This window comes from Phoca vitulina, unplaced genomic scaffold (genome assembly GCF_004348235.1).
Source record: "Phoca vitulina isolate PV1807 unplaced genomic scaffold, GSC_HSeal_1.0 scaffold7, whole genome shotgun sequence".
Classification (NCBI taxonomy): Eukaryota; Metazoa; Chordata; class Mammalia; order Carnivora; family Phocidae; genus Phoca; species Phoca vitulina.
This window is the reverse complement of record NW_022589710.1, coordinates 59,681,668-59,700,106: the sequence shown is the minus strand read 5'-3', so window position 1 is coordinate 59,700,106 and position 18,439 is coordinate 59,681,668. Positions and strand designations below refer to the sequence as shown.

Below are 18,439 nucleotides of genomic sequence, written 5' to 3'. Positions count from 1 at the left end.
TATTTAAAGAATTAACACCAATCCTCCTCAAACTCTTACCGAAAAATTGAAGAAGGAACATTTTCAGGGTCACTCTCTGAGGCCAGCGTTGCCCTAATACCAAAGCCAGATAAGTACACTGTAAGAAAAGAAAACTAGAAATCAATATCCCCAAAGAACATTCATGCAAATGTCTTCAACAAAATACTAGCAAACTGAATTAAAGAGTGCATTAAAAGGATTATATATACCAAGAACAAATAGGATTTAATTCTGGAATGCAAGGATGGTTCAACATATGAAAATTAATAAATGTAATACACCACATTAACAGAAGGAAGATGGAAACCTACACAATCATCTCAACATAAGATGTTGACAAGGATATGGATCAATCAGATCTCTTATCCATTGCTGATGGGAGAGTGAATTACTACAAACTATTTTAGAAAGCAATTTGGCATTATTATCTTGTAAATTACAATAGTTGCATATGCTATGACTCACCAATTTCACTTTTTTGGCAAGGGAAACACATATATGAGGAAAAATCGTAAAATTTTCATCATGACACTGTTAGTAATAGCATTAAATAACTGAAAATAATCCAGATGACCATGAATAGGAGAATGAATAAATAAATTGCAGTTCATTCACATAATGAACTATTATACAGCAATATAAAAGCAAATGAACTGAGCTATATGCAACAAGTATGAATATAAGTAAATAATGTTGAGAGGAGGAAAAGTAAGTTTTAGAAGACAATATATGGATGATATCTTTTTATAAAGAGCAAAAAGTAAATTTAAGCAATATATTACTTAAACATGCATACATATATATTGCTAAAACTAAAAAAAAAGTTGTGAAAACACAAATTTCATTTCAGAATATGGGACATCTCTGAGGGAAGATGCAGGATGATAGGGTTGGAGAGAAAGAAGAAAATGCAAAGTACTAGCAACATGCTAATTCTTGGGTTAGAATGTCAGTTTACACATGTTCATTATGAAATAATATAAGAAAAGTAAAAGTGAGCTGTACATGGATCAATAATTTAAAATTGAAAAAATGCAATGAGATGCCATTGTTTTCATTCAGGTAATCAGTAAAAATTAAAAGTAAATTTTTTTTTTTTAAAGATTTTATTTATTTGACAGTGAGAGATACAGCGAGAGAGGGAACACAAGCAGGGGGAGTGGGAGAGGGAGAAGCAGGCTTCCCGCTGAGCAGGGAGCCCGATGTGGGGCTCGATCCCAGGACCCCGGGATCATGACCTGAGCTGAAGGCAGACGCTTAACGACTGAGCCACCCAGGTGCCCCTAAAAGTAAATTTTTGATAATATCAAGTATTTGTGAGGTTTGGGAATACACTGCTAATGGGAATATAAAGTGGTTCAGGGAAATTGAAAAGCATTTTAGCATTTCTATTAAAATTATACAAATATGCATAGCCTCTAACTCAGCAACTGAATTTTTCAGTATCTGCTCTAGAGATATACTTCAACATTAGTACAGAGAGACAGGTCAATGAATGGGGCTTGTGGTATTGTCTCTAACAGTGAACATTTTGATACAACGTTTAAGTGTCCATTAGTAGGAAAATAGAGTATCTCCAGTATGGTATATCCATAATATTGGATACTATGCAGCAAAATAGAAGAATGTGAAGATCTACACGAGCTAATATAAAATGATCTGAGATATTTTTGTTGAGTGGTAAATGTAACTTATAGAACAATAGGTACAGTATGATGACATTTTGAATGTATTGTTCAAAGCACCTTCCCTCACCCACCCACCCACCACCATGCTCACTAGTAACATTTGCAGGAGCCAAAGCCAGAGTAAAATTGGAGGTTCCTGTATCTTGTGTCTAAGGGTATGGATTGTGCTGTGTCAGCAATGAGCGCTAATTTCTGAGGGATAGAAGTCTCCATGTGTTCTTCAGTACATTTTCTCTGTAATATGCGTGCCCTAAACATGCAATCCAGCACAAGGTTAAAGATAGCCTAAAGTGTTAGTATGGCAACCAGATATAGAAAGACATAGTTATAGAAAATATATATACATATATATAAATGTAGAATTTTAAAATATAAAACAGTGGTTACCTCTGGGACAGAGGAGACCACAATTATATAACATAAGGTTAAAAAAAAAGGAAAATTATTTGGATGGTGGTCAAAGAGACTTCAGCTGCATTTACAATGTTTTAAATTTAAGAAAACCCTATTTTCAGGTATAACTTGTCATTAAAATTAATTTTTAAAAAGAACTTTAAAAACCTGAAATCTTCATCTGAATAAGACTTAGACCATTAAAAGAGGTACCAAGCAAGCAGGATTCATCCAATACAGGATCCGATTTATCTTCAAGCAACTCTTAACTGAAAGTTGAGGGAATAGAGAAACTTACGTGGTGGAGGATATTTGAAGATTTACTAAGGTCCCAGGACACCCACTCTTGCAAGTGTCAATGGGCTCATTGTTCACATACATATTTTCCAGATGCCTGGAACATAAAGTCTTATGTCAGTATGAGGTAAGCTCTCTCCTTCATATCCAAGTACACCCAGCACTTCATCCTTTTATGACCAAGGGGACCTCACTTGGGAGATGATTGGATAACTTCATTCTTTTACACATTCACCATGCACACTGTGTTGACCTGAGACTCTGCCACATACACTGTCATCCAAACTCTAGGAAGGAACTAGAGAGTGTTGACCAAGTGGGTAAGGAGTCTGTATGTGCATGCGCGCATGTGATGGATGTGGGAGTATGAGAAAGGCCATGCTGTCCGACTTTTCTTATGTAGGAAGATCAGGCTGACAGGTTAATGCCGACAGAGGGCAGCCTCTTGAGAGGTATTATCTTTTTATTCCCTTAGGTATGGCTTTCAATCGACGGCGGCAACACCTTCGAATTATTGGCTGATTTTCATGATGATATCATAAAGAATACTTACCATAGTTTTTATACTTCAGATATTACTTTTGTTTCCCAAAGTGGAGATGTTTACTTGACAAAGGCAGGTGAGAAATTCACTTTTATTGGTGTAAGAACTACATGTGAGCCAGGGATTAGAACATAGATGAAAAAAATCTGCCATGTTAATCAACTAATCTTAAAGTCTCAAACCTATTAGAGGTGACAGGTTTTTAAAAATTATTTTCATTGTGGTAAGATACGCATAACATAAAGCTGACCATCCTACTCATTTTTAAGTATACAGTTTGGTGGTATTAAATACATTCAAAATTTCTGCAGCCATCAGCACCATCCATCTCCAGAACTCTTTTTTGTCTTGTAAAACTGAAACTCTATATCCCGTAAAAAATAAATCCTCATGGGGCTCCTGGGTGGTACAGCCAGTTGGGTGACTGACTCTTGGTTTAGGCTCAGGTCATGGTCTCAGGGTTGTGAGATCGAGCCCCCTGTCAGGCTCCATGCTGAGCACAGAGTCTGCTTAAGAGTCTCTTCTCCCTTTACCCCTCCACCCACCCCCGCGCATGCTCTCACTTGCGCGTGCACACGCTCTCTCTCTCAAAAAAATAAATCTTTAAAAAATAAAAATAAAATAATAAATCCTCATTTTCTGCCTTTCCACAGCCCCAGGAACCACCATTCTATTTTCTGTCTCTACGATTTTGACTACTCTAGGTACCTCATATAAGTGGAATCATATAGTATTTGTCCTTTTGTGACTGGGTTATTTCACTTAGCAGAATGTTCTCAAGTATATCCATATTGTAGCATGTATCAGAATTTCCTTCATTTGTAAGGCTAAATAACATCCCATTGTATATACATGACATTTTGCTTATCTATTCATCCAACAAGGGACATTTGTGTCACTTTCATGTTTTAGCTATTTTGAATGGCACTGCTATGAACATAGGTGTACAAATATCCCTTTGAAACCCTGAGCTTTCAACTCTTTTGGGTATATACCCAGAAGTGGAATTGCTGCATGGTAATTCTGTTTTTAATTTTTTGGACCTTACAATTCTCTTTTCCACAGTAGCTGTACCATTTTACATTCCCACTGCCAGTATAAGAGAGTTTTAATTTCTCTGCATCCTTGCCAACACTTGTTATTTTCAGTTTTGTTTTTGTTTCTCTTTTGATAGTGGTCATCCTAATGGATGTGAAGTAGTGTCTCTTAGTTCTGATTTGCATTTTCCTAATGATTGAGCATCTTTTCTTGTGTTTATTGGCCATTTGTATATCTTCTTAGCAGAAATTTCTATTCAGGTCCTTTGCCAATTTATTAATCAGATTGCTTGTTTTTTTAATTGCTGAGTTAAAGAAGTTCTCTGTATATTCTGGATACTAATCCTTTATCAAACATTTGCAAATATTTTTTCCCCTTCTGTGGGTTGCCTTAAATCTCCTTGGTTAAGTTAATTCCTGTGTATTTTTTTGGATGATATTATAAATGGAATTGTTTTCTTAATTTCCTTTTCTGATTATTCATTGTTAGTGTAATACAACTGACTTTTGTGTGTTGATTTTATATTGTGCTACTTTGCTGAATTCATTTATTCTAATAATTTTTTTTGTAGAATCATTAGGGTTTCTACATATAGGATCATAGCACTGTGAAGAGAGAGAATTTTATTTCTTCCTTTGTGATTTGGATGCCTTTTATTTTTTTCTTGCCTAATTGCTCTGGCTAAAACTTCCAATACTATATTGAGTAGAAGTGGTAAAAAGCAGGCATCCTTGCCTCATTCCTGATCTTAGAGGAAAAGTTTTCAGTCTTTCACCATTGAGTATAATGTTCACTGTGGATTTCTCATATATGGCTTTTATTATGTTGAGGTAATCTCCTTTTATTCCTAGTCTGTTAAGTATTTTTATCATGAAAATATCAGAACACAGATCCCCAATATTTGGAGGACAGGGTCCTTCTTGCGCACCCTGGCTCCTGTAAACTGCCCCAGGAATGTGTGCACAGCCCTGCCGGGTGCCTTTGGTGGAAGATGGGTAGCTACTGCTAAGGGCTGAGATTAACCACAATTTACCATCCGAGTCTTCCTCTGGAAGTTGCAAGCCTTCACTAGACTCCAGAATTCTAAAATAATTACATCAGATAGATTCTGCCAGTGCAACTGTTGTCCAGGTGAGCAGACAGATTCCTGGTACTTCCTGCTCTGCTGTCTTCCCAGTACCTCCAAGGTGTGATGGAGCGTTAGGGTCTACAAAAGTAGGGTCCTGTGAACAGCCCTAAAGAACAGAACCCTGGGTCATCATGCTATGTTCTCATTTACAATTTCTGTGATGTTTGACTTTCCTAAAAGACAATAATAGCTCTTACTTACTGAGCTGCATTTGTGCTTAACACGTTACAAATACCATCTTGTTTAATATTCACAGCACTGGCTGAAGTAGGTAATATTAGCCTACTTTTTAAAAAATTTTTTTATTGTTATGTTAATCACCATACATTACATCATTAGTTTTTGATGTAGTGTTCCATGATTCATTGTTTGTGCATAACACCCAGTGCTCCATGCAGAACATGCCCTCTTTAATACCCATCACCAGGCCAACCCATCCCCCCCACCCCCCTCCCCTCTAGAACCCTCAGTTTGTTTCTCAGAGTCCATCGTCTCTCATGGTTCGTCTCCCTCTCTGATTTCCTCCGCTTCGTTCCTCCCCTCCTGCTATCTTCTTTTTTTTTTTTTCTTAACATATATTGCATTATTTGTTTCAGAGGTACAGATCTGTGATTCAACAGTCTTGCACAATTCACAGCACTCACCATAGCACATACCCTCCCCAGTGTCTATCACCCAGTCACCCCATCCCTCCCACCCCCCACCACTCCAGCAACCCTCAGTTTGTTTCCTGAGATTAAGAATTCCTCATATCAGTGAGGTCATATGATACATGTCTTTCTCTGATTGACTTATTTCGCTCAGCATAACACCCTCCAGTTCCATCCACGTCATTGCAAATGGCAAGATCTCATTCCTTTTGATGGCTGCATAATATTCCATCATATATATATACATACCACATCTTCTTTATCCATTCATCTGTTGATGGACATCTTGGCTCTTTCCACAGTTTGGCTATTGTGGACATTGCTAATATTAGCCTACTTTTACAAATTAAATTGATGCAACTAAAATCACATGACTTGTAAGAGGTGGCGTTGTATAAATGATATATGGCTCTCCGTCTACTTTAATTTTGTGATTTCATTGATCAAGGCTATATAGCTTCTCTCAATTTATTTGTGCAGTAAAAGGAACCACTCATATTGATTGACCTTCTTGGCAGGTGCCCAATCTTTTCCAATTTGGTTGAATTTTGTTAATCAGTCTTGGAGCCTAGAATGATAAAAGAACATGGTTCTCCATTTATGTCTGTATCTCTATGATCTGCGTTCTCATTTTATTTTGTTATTCAATTATTAGGTCTTTGAGGTCTTGTTTTATTGAATCTATTAATTTATTAAGGTCCTTTGATGCAAAATATGGGGGAAAATTTACCTCCTCTTGGGATAGGCTTTGTCTCCACTGGATTCTTTATATATTTTTATGCTATGAGTACCTTCCTTGCCTTTTCTTTCCCCTTCCCCTCTGCTATTCCCCCACCTACCTCTTTACCTGTTTTCCTTCTTCAGGTCTTCTTTCTATCCCTGCTCTTCCTTTCTTTTTCTCTAGTTCATCATTACAGTGTGTGCAGCACTGGTCAGACCTTCTATTTGCTCTAATGTATTGTAGGTGGATTATTCTTGAGACCTGTTTGCTTCCCCTCCTCAAGGTAGCACTTGAACCTGTTCTCTCAGTACAGTGCCTTGGAAGGTGATAGACCTGGCTACACTCAAGAGGGCTTGATTTCTTTTCCTTTGAGTACCATCTTATCCATTGCCAACTTCTCTCTTGTTAGGAGCATACTACTGAGAGTCCTCAGGATTTTGTCGATTTAGCTTCCTTCTCTTATTATGACCTCAGAGGGCTAGAGTAGTGTGACCTGTTACATCAAAATTTTCTCTTTCTTTCCTTAGTGCTTTCTTTTGTGTGTTTTGGCATATTGTTCTTTTTTTCTTTTTTGATTGTTGCTGGTGATTTTGGTTTTGTTTTTTGCTACTTAATTTTGTGCTAAAATATACCTAAGCACAAAATTTAGCACTTTAACCATGTTTAAGTGTATAGTTCAGTGGCATCAAGTGCACACACATTGTTGTGCAACCACCACCATCCACATCCCTCTTTCCCATCTTCCCAAACTAAAATTCTGTACCCACTAAACAATAACTCCCCATTCTTCCTTCCCCCCAGCCCCTCACAACTACTTTTGTCCCTATGAATTTGACTATTCTAGGAACCTCATATAAGTGGAATCATACATTTTTTGTCCTTTTGTGACTGGCTTATTTCACTTAGCATGTCTTCAAGTTTTATCCATGTTGTAGCAGGTATCAGTACTTCATTCCTTTTTGTGGTTGAATAACATTCCAATTTATGGATATGGCACATTTCGTTTATTAGGACATTTGGGTTGATGGGCGACGTTTAAACAGTTTTTAGCTCTTATGAATAATGGTTTTATGAACAATTTATGTTCAAATTTTTGTGTAGCAATATGCTTTCAGTTCCCTTGGGTATATACATAGGAGTCTTAACTGCTGGGTCACATGGTACCTCTGTGTTTAACATTTTGAGGAACTGCCAAACTGTGGCATACCATTTTACATTCCCACCAGCAACACAGGAGCATTATTTTTCCACATCCTCACCAACACTTGTTATTGTCTGTCTTTTTTTATTTTGGTTACCTGAGTGGATAAGAAATTGTATCTCATTGTGGTTTTGATTTGCATTTTACTAAGGACTCATGATGTTGAGCAACTTTCCATGTTAGTGGCCATTTGCACATCTTCTTTGGAGAAATGTCTGTTCAAATCCGATGCCCATTTTAAAACTGGGTTGTCTTTTTATTGTTGAGTTGTAAGAGTATTTTATATATTTTGGCTATTAGTCCCTTATCATATATATGGTTTGGATGTATTTTCTTTCATTGTGGGTTATCTTTTTGACTTGCTGGATGGTGCTTTTTGATGCACAAACATTTTTAATTTTGATGAAGTCCAATTTATTTTTCCTTTTGTTGTTTATACTTTTGGTGTCCTATCTAAGGAACCATTCATTGCCTAATCCAAGGTCGTGAAAATTTACTCCTATGTTTCTTCAAAGAGGATGAAAGTTTTCATACATATTTTTTTGGTCCGTTTTGTTAGGTATTCATAATACAATGAAGCTATCAATTGTGTAAAGAAATAAAGCTCAAATTCAGGAACTTCATAGGCAAGGAGATCTACCTTCAGAAATACAGTCTCTCCAAACAATGCTCAAGTAGCACTTTTGTAGATTATTGGGTAAATTTGGAATTTGGGCTAAACTTGGAGCTATCTGATTAAGTCTAACCAGAGTATGAAAAACATTGTTTTCAAGACAAGAGTGAGGCTGGGTTTTGGTTGTTGTTGTTGTTGTTGTTGTTGTTGTTGTTTTTAATATGTCAGCATTCTTGACTGTTTAGCTTCAAACTAGTTTCTTCTGGTCTCTGATATGATTTTAAACACGCTTTCTAAAGGTTTCTGATATGACTTCAAAAAGCAAGGTTTCCTTGACCTCAGTATTGTGTCCTTGGCACCCCCCAGCAGAATTCAGTGTTATCATCATAAAATCTTTTCATTGGTCCTTCCTTGTTCAAGGATAAGAAGAAAACACCAAATTCTTACTCTGTTTCCCCAGATCTTCACCACTGTGTTTATGTATTCTCTATTCTGTCAACAAAACCTTTATTCAATTTCTATTAGTATCAGGTTAATCTTTTGGTGTATTTGCTGGAATACTTAAGACAATGGTTGTGCAGTAGCATTTAAGAATCTAATGATCAGCCATCATATGATTACAAAACAAACAAAAATGACTATGAGTAATATTAGGAGGGGTTGGAAAGTAGAGTGAGGTATGGAACACTTGCAGTATTCCAGAAAGCTCCCTCATGCTACTTTCCCATCAGTATACTTCCAAGGGTAGCCATTATTCTGACTTCTAATACCATAGATTAGTTTTATCTGGTTTTGAACCTCACATAAATACAATTATGCAGTATACATATTCTTTTGTGTCTGACTTTTTTTTCAGTCAACATTATAACTGTGAGATTCCTCCATATTGATGCATGTGTTAGCAATTTGTTCTTTTTCACTGCTGTGTAGCCTTGCATGGTCTGAATACTATATTTATCTATTCCACTCCTAGTAGGTATTTGAATTGTTTCTATTTGGGGCTTACCATAGAGAAGCCATGGACATTTTTGTATTAGTCTTTTGCTGGACAGAGCTTTCACTTCTGTTTGGTATATACCTAGGAATAGAACCGCTGCATCATAAAGTATATGTTTGTTTAGTTTTTTGTGGAAAAAAATATTAAGTACTGTCAGCATTTTCCCAAAGTGACTATATCAAATGACTGCCCTACCAGCAATATGAAGGAATTCCAGTTGCTCCACCTTCTCACCAGCACTTCATATTGTTCATCTTTTATTTATTTATTTTTTAAAAGATTTTTATTTATTTATTTGGCAGAGAGACACAGCAAGAGAGGGAACACAAGCAGGGGGAGTGGGAAAGGGAGAAGCAGGCTTCCTGCAGAGCAGGGAGCCCAGTGTGGGGCTCAATCCCAGGACCCTGGGACCATGACCTGAGCCAAAGGCAAGCGCTTAACGACTGAGCCACCCAGGCGCCCTCATATTGTTACTCTTTTAAATAGTAAACCATTTATTGTATGGTGACTAACATAACATAATTAAATTTAAAAAAAATAAATAGTAAGCCATTGTGATGAGCATGTAATTGTACCCACTGCAGATTTAGTTTGCATGAGTAATGATGTTGAGCACATTTTCATACATTCGTTGGTCGATTTTCATCTTTTTTTTGGTAAATTATTTCAAGTCTCTTTTTAATCAAGTTTTTAATGGAATGACTTTTTTATTGATTTCTATGAGTTTTTAATGTATTATGGACATGAGTCTTCTTTTAGAAACATAACTTGCAAACATCTTTGCCCAACCAATACTCTGTCTTTTCTATTCTCTTTATGGTGTCCTGTGAGGGGCAAAACTATTAATTTTTAAGAGTTCATTCTGTCAATCTTTGCTTGTATGGCTAGTGCTTCTTTTATATCCTATTTGAGAAGTCCTGGCTATCCCAAAGTTATGAAGGCATTTTCCTGTTTTCTTCTAGAAGCTTGTTTTTAGATTTGTTATATAGGTCTGTGTGAAATTTCTATTTTTGTGTGTGGTATGAAGTGAGGGTTCTTTTCTCCCTATATAGCTGGCAGATTTTCTACTGTGACCTTGAGTTGATAATTCAAGGTCATGAGTAGTGGGTTTTTTTGGTAAGCTCTTTAATATATCCATACAAGTCATACCACCTGACGGTCTTTGTAAAAACCATAACTGTCATTGTTGTCATGTACAGCCACCCTATTAGATCATCTAAAGTGTTGCCCTCCACAGACATACCATCTCATGCTGCACCAGTAATAATCTGAGTAATTGTGATGCCCTTGCTTGCTGTGGATTACCAGTTCACAGTAGCTACCAGGCAAAGAGGTCATCTGTGTATTCCTTAAATATGTGAGCAACTCAGTCCTAGAATCCAGGCTCGATATTCTATCTTCCAGGGATACTTCTAGTAAAAATCTGTGTCACTTATAGTCCTGGCAGGAAACATAATTCCACTCAAGTGTTTCACCTGGAGAGCCTTTATAAGGGGACTATTTGCAGAGCAGTGGACCAAGTTAAAGGAACCAACAATGATCTTAAAATAACCAGAGATTAGCAATGGAAGAAAACCATTACAGTCCCTTTGATTTAAGGGATAATGCTAATAAATAGGTGATAGATGGATAGATAGATAGATAGACAGATAGACAGACAGACAGAAGATAGTAGATAGGTAATAGCATCACCTAAGCCCAGTTGAAGCTGGAATGGAACAGGGGCCACCCTGCAAGAGGTATAGCGTAGGAGGCTCAAAGCTAGTGTCAGAACTGCATCACTAAAGTAGGGAGAAAGGCAGGAAGAACTACCTAGACTTTTCTCTCCTTCCCTTGTTCTTACCTCCTCCTAGTGCCTTTCATTGGTCAAATCCAACCAGAAGGCATCTGGAAACACAGCACAAATAATACAATTCATAGGGGTCAGCCTTCCAGTGTAGCAGGCAGAGAAAAGAAAGTCTGGGGATGGATCTGGAGGAACAGGCAAATAGAGAATAAATAGCACATATTGTGAAACAAAAAGAAGCAAGATTACTTTGGAAACAGTGAAAATAACACCAAAGAAAATGGAACTAAATTGTCCATATAAGTGATAAACTATTACATATCATAGATATAAGAAACATGTCCACATGTGTAATGAATAAATAAGTGGAAAGAATCTCCAATGATAAATATAGATGCTAAAGATTGAGAAACTGCAAGTTGGAGGAATTTCCAGTGATGAGCAGAGGTGGTGGCTGTTCATCCATCTACAGTTCCTAGCACATTCCCTCTGATATGAATGGCTGGATGGGTGAATGAATAAATACTGAAAATAGAAAAAAATAAAGGAAACAAAAATTGACAATAATATTATGTTATTTTTTAAACTAAAAGCAAAAAACACATCTGAATTATTTGAAATAGAAAGTGTAAATCAATTTTAAAGGCACAAAAAAACAAGCCAGTCTTGGATTTTGCTGCCACGACAATGAATAGCAAGCACATATTCTTCTCAGAACCTTCAGAGAAAAATAATATTACCTAAGAATTTGGAAACAACTCAACCAGTTATTCATATGCAAAGCCAACAGAAGAATGTTGTAAAACCTCTATTTAACCAAATCTGAGATTCATTGATTTTAAGATGACTTTGTTCTATTAACACAAAGAAAAACTTCCAATTAAACTTTAACACAGCGTTTTAACAGTGATCCTGAGTGATGGGTGGATTACTCTGACATTATTTCCCCTGCCTACAATTGCATTGCTTGGTGTGGGATAAGGCGATCATTTTGAGTGTATTTCACTAGCAAAAGATAATGCAATTTCGTCTACTTGTGAGTTTCTTCCTTTCTTAGGTCCTAGAAAACACTTGGTTGTGGTTGTACAAGGAAATGTGAGATCGCAGTAATTCTTCCAGTGTCATTTGCTTTATTGATATATATATATATGCCCTGCTTTGTTTTCCTCTCTTACTGCACCGACAGTAAGTTTGTTTCAACGCCAAATTATAATATTTTTTAAAAGATTTTATTTATTTATTTGTCAGAGAGCACAAGCAGAGGGAATGACAGGCAGAGGGAGAAGCGGGCTCCCCACTGAGCAGGGAGCCGGATGCGGGACCCGATCCCAGGACCCCGGGATCATGACCTGAGCCGAAGGCAGACGCTTAACGGACTGAGCCACCCAGGGCGTCCCAAATTATAATATTTTTGAAGGCATTTTAAACATCAATAAAATTCAACATTTATTATACTAGTGTTTCAGGAAACTCCAAGTGACAGACAATACAGAGCTGATACCAAGTCACGCAAGCGTAGCAAATTGACCACTGTAGCGTGGCTGCCACCTGGTGGACAATGATTGCAAGACACAGCAATTATAAAAGTTAAAATGTGAAAGAAGTGTATTGTATGTTTACAGATGAACTATGGCATATTGAACCACAGCAATTGTAATGGTTCATTTTATGAGTCAACTTGACTGGGCCAAGGGGTACCCAGAGGAAACATGATTTCTGAATGTGTCTGTGTCCAGATGAGATTAGCATTTTAATCAATGGGCTCTGTAAAGCAGACTGCCCTCCCACTGTGGGTGAGCATCATCCAATTTGTCGAGGGCCTGAGTAGAACGAAAGGGTGAAGGAAAGTGGAATTCACCCTGTTTGCCTCCTGCCTGCTTGTGAGCTGGGACATCAGTCTTCTCCTTTCTTTGGACTGGGACTTAAACCAGTCGTCTTTCTGGTTCTCGGTTCTCATGTCTTTGTCCTCAGACTGGGAGTTCCCGCCAGCCAGTCCCCCGGTTCTCGGGCTTATAGACAGCAGATCACAGGACTTCTCAGCCTCCATGCTTGCATGAGCTAATTCCTCATAATAAACCTCTTCCCATATCATACTGGCTTGTGCAGGGTGACAGGAGGAAGTGGTGAGAAGAAGTTGGGTTCTCTATCTTGAGGGGGGAGTCAGTAGGATTTGCTGATGGATCAGATGTAGGGTGTGAGAGGAAGAGGGGAGTTAAGAATGACACCAAGGTTTTGGACTGAGCAACAGGAAAAATGGCAATTGCTGTGATGGAGAAGAGGAAGACTAGGGTGGAGGAGTTTGCCTGGGGATTGGCAACTCAGTCTGGGATGAGTTTGCTGTGAGATGCCTGACAGCCATGGATCTGGAGCTGTCAGCAGGAGGCTGGATATGCAAATCTGGATGAGACAGGAGGTTTAAATTTGCGAATCATTCACATAAAAATGGGTGAGATCTCCAGAGATCGTGAGAGAAGAGATCGAAAAATTGAGTCCTAGGGTGCTCCAACGTTCAGGGGTCAGGGACAGAAGAATGGACCAGGAGAGTCTGGCCAAATTGGGGTGGGGGTGTGGAAATCAGCCTTTTGCATCTCAAGACGTGAGCTTTTTCTCTGGCTCCAGTCAGGGGAGGTGGCGCTCTCTCTGGACCAGTGTCTGGTTCGGTGCGTGCTTGTTGTATGGACTACCAGATTACTGCCAGTCCTGCTTAACATGTTGCCCTAAGGCATGAGAGAAACACAGAACACCAAATCTGGCTCAACATATTTATCCTAGGATAGCTAATGACCTAATGGTCTCTGCGGATAATTCTCCTTGCGTCTCTGGGGGTTATTTTCTTACGGCCTCCTACCTATGCAGGTGTCCGGTTTCCTGGATCAGGAAGAGGAACCGCCACCAGAGGGCGCTCACCTCTCCTTCTCTAGGCTTCTACCTCGTCCGCCTCGGTCCTTCACCTCTTAGCAAACAGATTCTGTAATGAGATGCAGCCTGGAAAGGACTTCCCAGGGACTTAACAAAGACTAATATGTGTTTTACTAATTCTGGAGTCTCGAAGCCCTACTCCCACCCCTTAGTTTAAGTGAAGGGTTTTTTCCCCCCCAAGGTATGGTATTGAAAGTTCTCTAGTTGTACTGTATCGAGAAACTTCTGTTTCTTTCCTAATAGGATTAACAAGATATAGTAAAATTGGATCTATTTCCGATAAGATTTTCACGTTGTACTACGACCACATGGGCTTTATACATAAACTGACTCCAGACCATTTTGAAGCTGATGTGTCACTCAGAACCTTTGGGAATTCTAAAGGTATTTTTGGACAGGTTAGTGATATAATGCATTGAGACTGTTTGCCTTGTTTTAAGAATAGATGCCACACTCTACACACAGAATTACGGGGAAAGGAGAAGGTGTTTTGCTTGGGACAAACTCTTATCAATGCATTTTGCTCCGTTTGACTATAGGAGAAACCTCCATATACCAGAGAACATCTCCAAAACCTTCTTCCCAGTTCCATACAGGGTTCTATAGATTTAACTCCACCCAGAATATGTCCCTACAAATATCTTCACAGCAACACCATTAGATATTCTAAGCTATTACTTAGACCTATTACTTCCAACCCAGGTTCATGGTAGGTTTGATTTTTCTACCTCCCAAGGTCGACCAAGAAACACGAGTTATCTTTTTCCCACTGGTTTACCCTTCCTCTCTTGTATTCACCCTGCCCCTTCATTTTTTCCTTTTCTAATGCCGATATAGAAAGGAGATATTATCTTCTTCCTAGGTGAGAATACACACAGGTTTTTCTAATAATTTTAATGTATAATGTGCCACTTGTGAAGGTACATCTGCCTAAGAACTCATCACTGGGCACACAGTCGCGAAAATGGACTTTCCTCAGTATGTCAGCAAAGAATCAGATTTTTTGTTTTAAACTGGGGCTTAATAAAACCCTCCCTTTGTCCTAAAGGAAAGAGAATAAAGGCTGGCTCTAGTTTTAATAGATCATTCCGAATTAACCAGGCCAAGACCGGAGTTGAAAAGATCGTGTTTTCACTCTCGTCTGAGAAACGCAGAGTGAGGTGGGCACGTCCCCGTGACCGTCCAGTGCGGCCACGTGACTCCCCCCGTGACTGTCCAGTGAGGCCACATGACTCCCCCCGCCCCATGACCGTCCAGTGGAGCCACGTGACTCCCCCGTGTCCATCCAGTGAGGCCACGTGACTCCCCGTGACCGTCCAGTGAGGCCACGTGACCCCCCGTGACCGTCCAGTGCAGCCACGTGACTTGCCGTGTATTTGCCCTCTGTTTCGTGGGCTCTGCGGAGACACAAATCAAAGGACGTGAGCGGGAGGGTGGGAGTTATCAAAAAAGCAGAAACCTACGTTTTTCACTACACAACTTGTAGAAAATGTCTTAGTTCTCTTATGTGAAAGTTTAAATTATTAAAAGCCAGTTGGGATTTTTTAGCCTCAAGATGAGTTCGCTTCCCAATCCCCAAAACTAACTATGCATGCATCCTCTTTGTTTTTTGTTTTTTTTTTTTAAAGATTTTATTTATTTATTTGAGAGAGAGAATGAGAGAGAGAGAGAGCACATGGGGGGGGGGGGTCAGAGGGAGAAGCAGACTCCCTGCTGAGCAGGGAGCCCGATGCGGGACTTGATCCTGGGACTCCAGGATCATGACCTGAGCCGAAGGCAGTCGCTTAACCAAGGGAGCCACCCAGGCGCCCCTGCATGCATCCTCTTTGGATAAAAATAATCACTAGCCATTATTTGGCTCTATGTGCCAGGCGCTGTTGTGCATTCTTAAATCTTTATAACAACTATTTATCTTCATTTTACTGATGAGGAAAACGAGGCACAGCAAGGCTAAATAAGTTAGCCCAAATTATACTTATATTAACTTATAATATACTTATATTATATTAATATACCAAATTAACCACTGGGTAGTTATTGGATCAAGCATCTACCCGGACAGCAGGTCCCAAGGCCTGTGCTTTTGTCCGTGTGTGGCCTTTTGCTGGACTTGTATACACTTTTTGTGGGATGTTCTTGTCACTCCCAGGCTACAATGGCATTGGGAATTCTAAAGCACATTCAGCCTTTTCAAGAGGCTCTTCAAAGAGCCTTGGGACATCGATTCAGTCTCACGCCAGTTCTCCTCGCCTCTGTTTCCCACTCTTTCCTCTTCTCAAGAGCCCAGGGGACAAGGCATGACTGAAAATGGGTCTTGGAGGCACCATTGAATGGCTGTGCCCCCAACCAGTCTGCACTGTCTACCACCTACTCATGTCATGGCCACCAGGTTAACCCCAACATCCCCTTCAGGATGATCTTTTCAACACACCCTTCTCTGATCCTGATTCTGTCCAGCTTTGGGAACTTTGGGGACCATCCCAAGGCAAGGAGAATTGGCAGCCACTTCCAAGTCAGGAGACATACGTCACAGCCCCCTCCTTAAAAAAACAACCAAAAAAAACTCCAGTAAGAACTGAGCTCTAAAATCTGCACCTCCAAACCCCTCCTACACAATGGAAGACACGCTTCCACGCACCCTTGCACTCCAGCCTTCTACCAAGGGCACAGGAACCCTAAAACTGAACCTTACTCCCCAGAATTTCTTTGCCTCCTTAACGGAAAAATGCATTATCCCTTGCACACACATGGATATACGAACAGAACATGTTGAAATATTACTCTTACTGATAAGCAAAACAGTACTGTTGTGACACGCACTGGAAACCAATCTGATATTTGCATTTTGCCCTAATTGAAGTATAAAGTAGTATAAATGCAGTGTTTTTTGTTCTTTTCCTTCTCCAGGCTCCTGATATGGGCTTTGAAACTGCCCTTGCGCCACAGTTCGTCACCTTAAAAGAAATGATCTTTTATGCGTATGTGCCTGCAAATGAACCTCAAGGAAATACATACACCAAGAAATTCAGCAACATGCACTTGGGAAAAGTGATACACTCCAGGTAGTTACTGATTTGCCTCCCATTTATTTAGATTGCTCACTGGTTACTAAACTCTAAAATTTGAGGCAACTTCTTTGAGTAGTTTTCTTGGTGAACTAGAGTACGTCTTTTTTTGATACCTCAGAAGGCCAAATACACGTATAGACTCCAAGGTGCTTTGAATGATGCCCCAAGCTTAGAAACACGGGGCTGGTTATGTTGGCACTATCAGGAAATGTGCTGTGTCATCTTGAGTCTCAAATATGTTCTGGGCTTCACTGGACACTGTCCACAGGGTTCACACACATGGCCATTGTCACATGTCCTAAAGACAGACACATCTAATAGAGTGAAGGCCATCTTGCATGAAATACTGCATGGCCAGGTATGAGGTATTCCGAGCAATGCTTGCTTCTAAGGTATCAGCAAGAGCCACTGACCCTTAAAGCTACCTTTAAGGTCTGAAAACTTTCTTTGAAGAACATTATGAATTTTACGACTCCCGATCTAACAACCAGAAAAGGAACAATTTCGGATGACCAGAAATTCACCTTTTTCTTTTTTTTTTTAAGGGGGGAAAGGGGCAGAGGTAGAATCTTAAGCGACTACTAGCTGAGCACGGAGTCGGACACAGGACTCGATCTCACAACCCTGAGATCATGGCCTGAGCTGAAATCAAGAGCTGGACGCTTAACTGAATGAGCCACCCAGGCACCCCTAAACTCACCCTATTCCAAACACAGTGGGTCCTGTTCCACCAGGTTGATATCTGTTTATTATATTTGTACTGGGCTGTCAGTATGCACCTTGTCCCATAGCTAACAATTCCATGTATCGTGGAACAGCTCACACAGAAGTGGAGGTGAAGACTGAAATCAGATATGATAGAAAAAGTGCTGATGTAGGTTTTATTTATTTTTTCTACAAGGATTATAAAGCTTTCTGTGTTGAAGAAAAGTACCTGTAATCTCTAAAACTGTATTTTATTTTCAGTGGTTTTTGTATGGGTGACATTCCAAGCCACTTAGTTTCTGTAGGTATGTCCTTGTAGAAAACATAGAATTGGGGTGCCTGGGTGGCTCAGTAGGTTAAGCATCTGCCTTCGGCTCAGGTCATGATCCCAGGGTCCTGGGATCAAGTCCTGCATCGGGCTCCCTGCTCAGCGGGGAGTCTCCTTCTCCCTTTGCCTGTTGCTCTGCCTGTTTGTGCGCGCGCTCTCTCTCTCTCTCTCTCTCTCAAATAAATAAATAAAGTCTTTTTTAAAAACCATATAGAATCACTTTTTAAAAGATTAACATGATTAATATAATCTCAATGTTAATATTAATTTTTTACATCCTGATTATTTTTAAAAGCATATGATCATTCTCTTAAGCATCCAAATCAAGTTTCCCTCACTAT

At 39.4% G+C, this 18,439-nt stretch overlaps 1 protein-coding gene across 1 annotated transcript in view; it reads left to right on the top strand.

Annotated features, from left to right (window-relative positions):
- CATSPERB (cation channel sperm associated auxiliary subunit beta) overlaps nucleotides 1-18,439 on the top strand; it is a 95,686-nt gene that overhangs the window by 45,835 nt on the left and 31,412 nt on the right. The window contains exons 14-16 of the mRNA XM_032404640.1: nucleotides 2,875-3,019; nucleotides 14,241-14,395; nucleotides 16,905-17,059. Coding sequence (XP_032260531.1) covers nucleotides 2,875-3,019; nucleotides 14,241-14,395; nucleotides 16,905-17,059 — 455 coding nt within the window. The remainder of the gene's footprint in view (nucleotides 1-2,874; nucleotides 3,020-14,240; nucleotides 14,396-16,904; nucleotides 17,060-18,439) is intronic.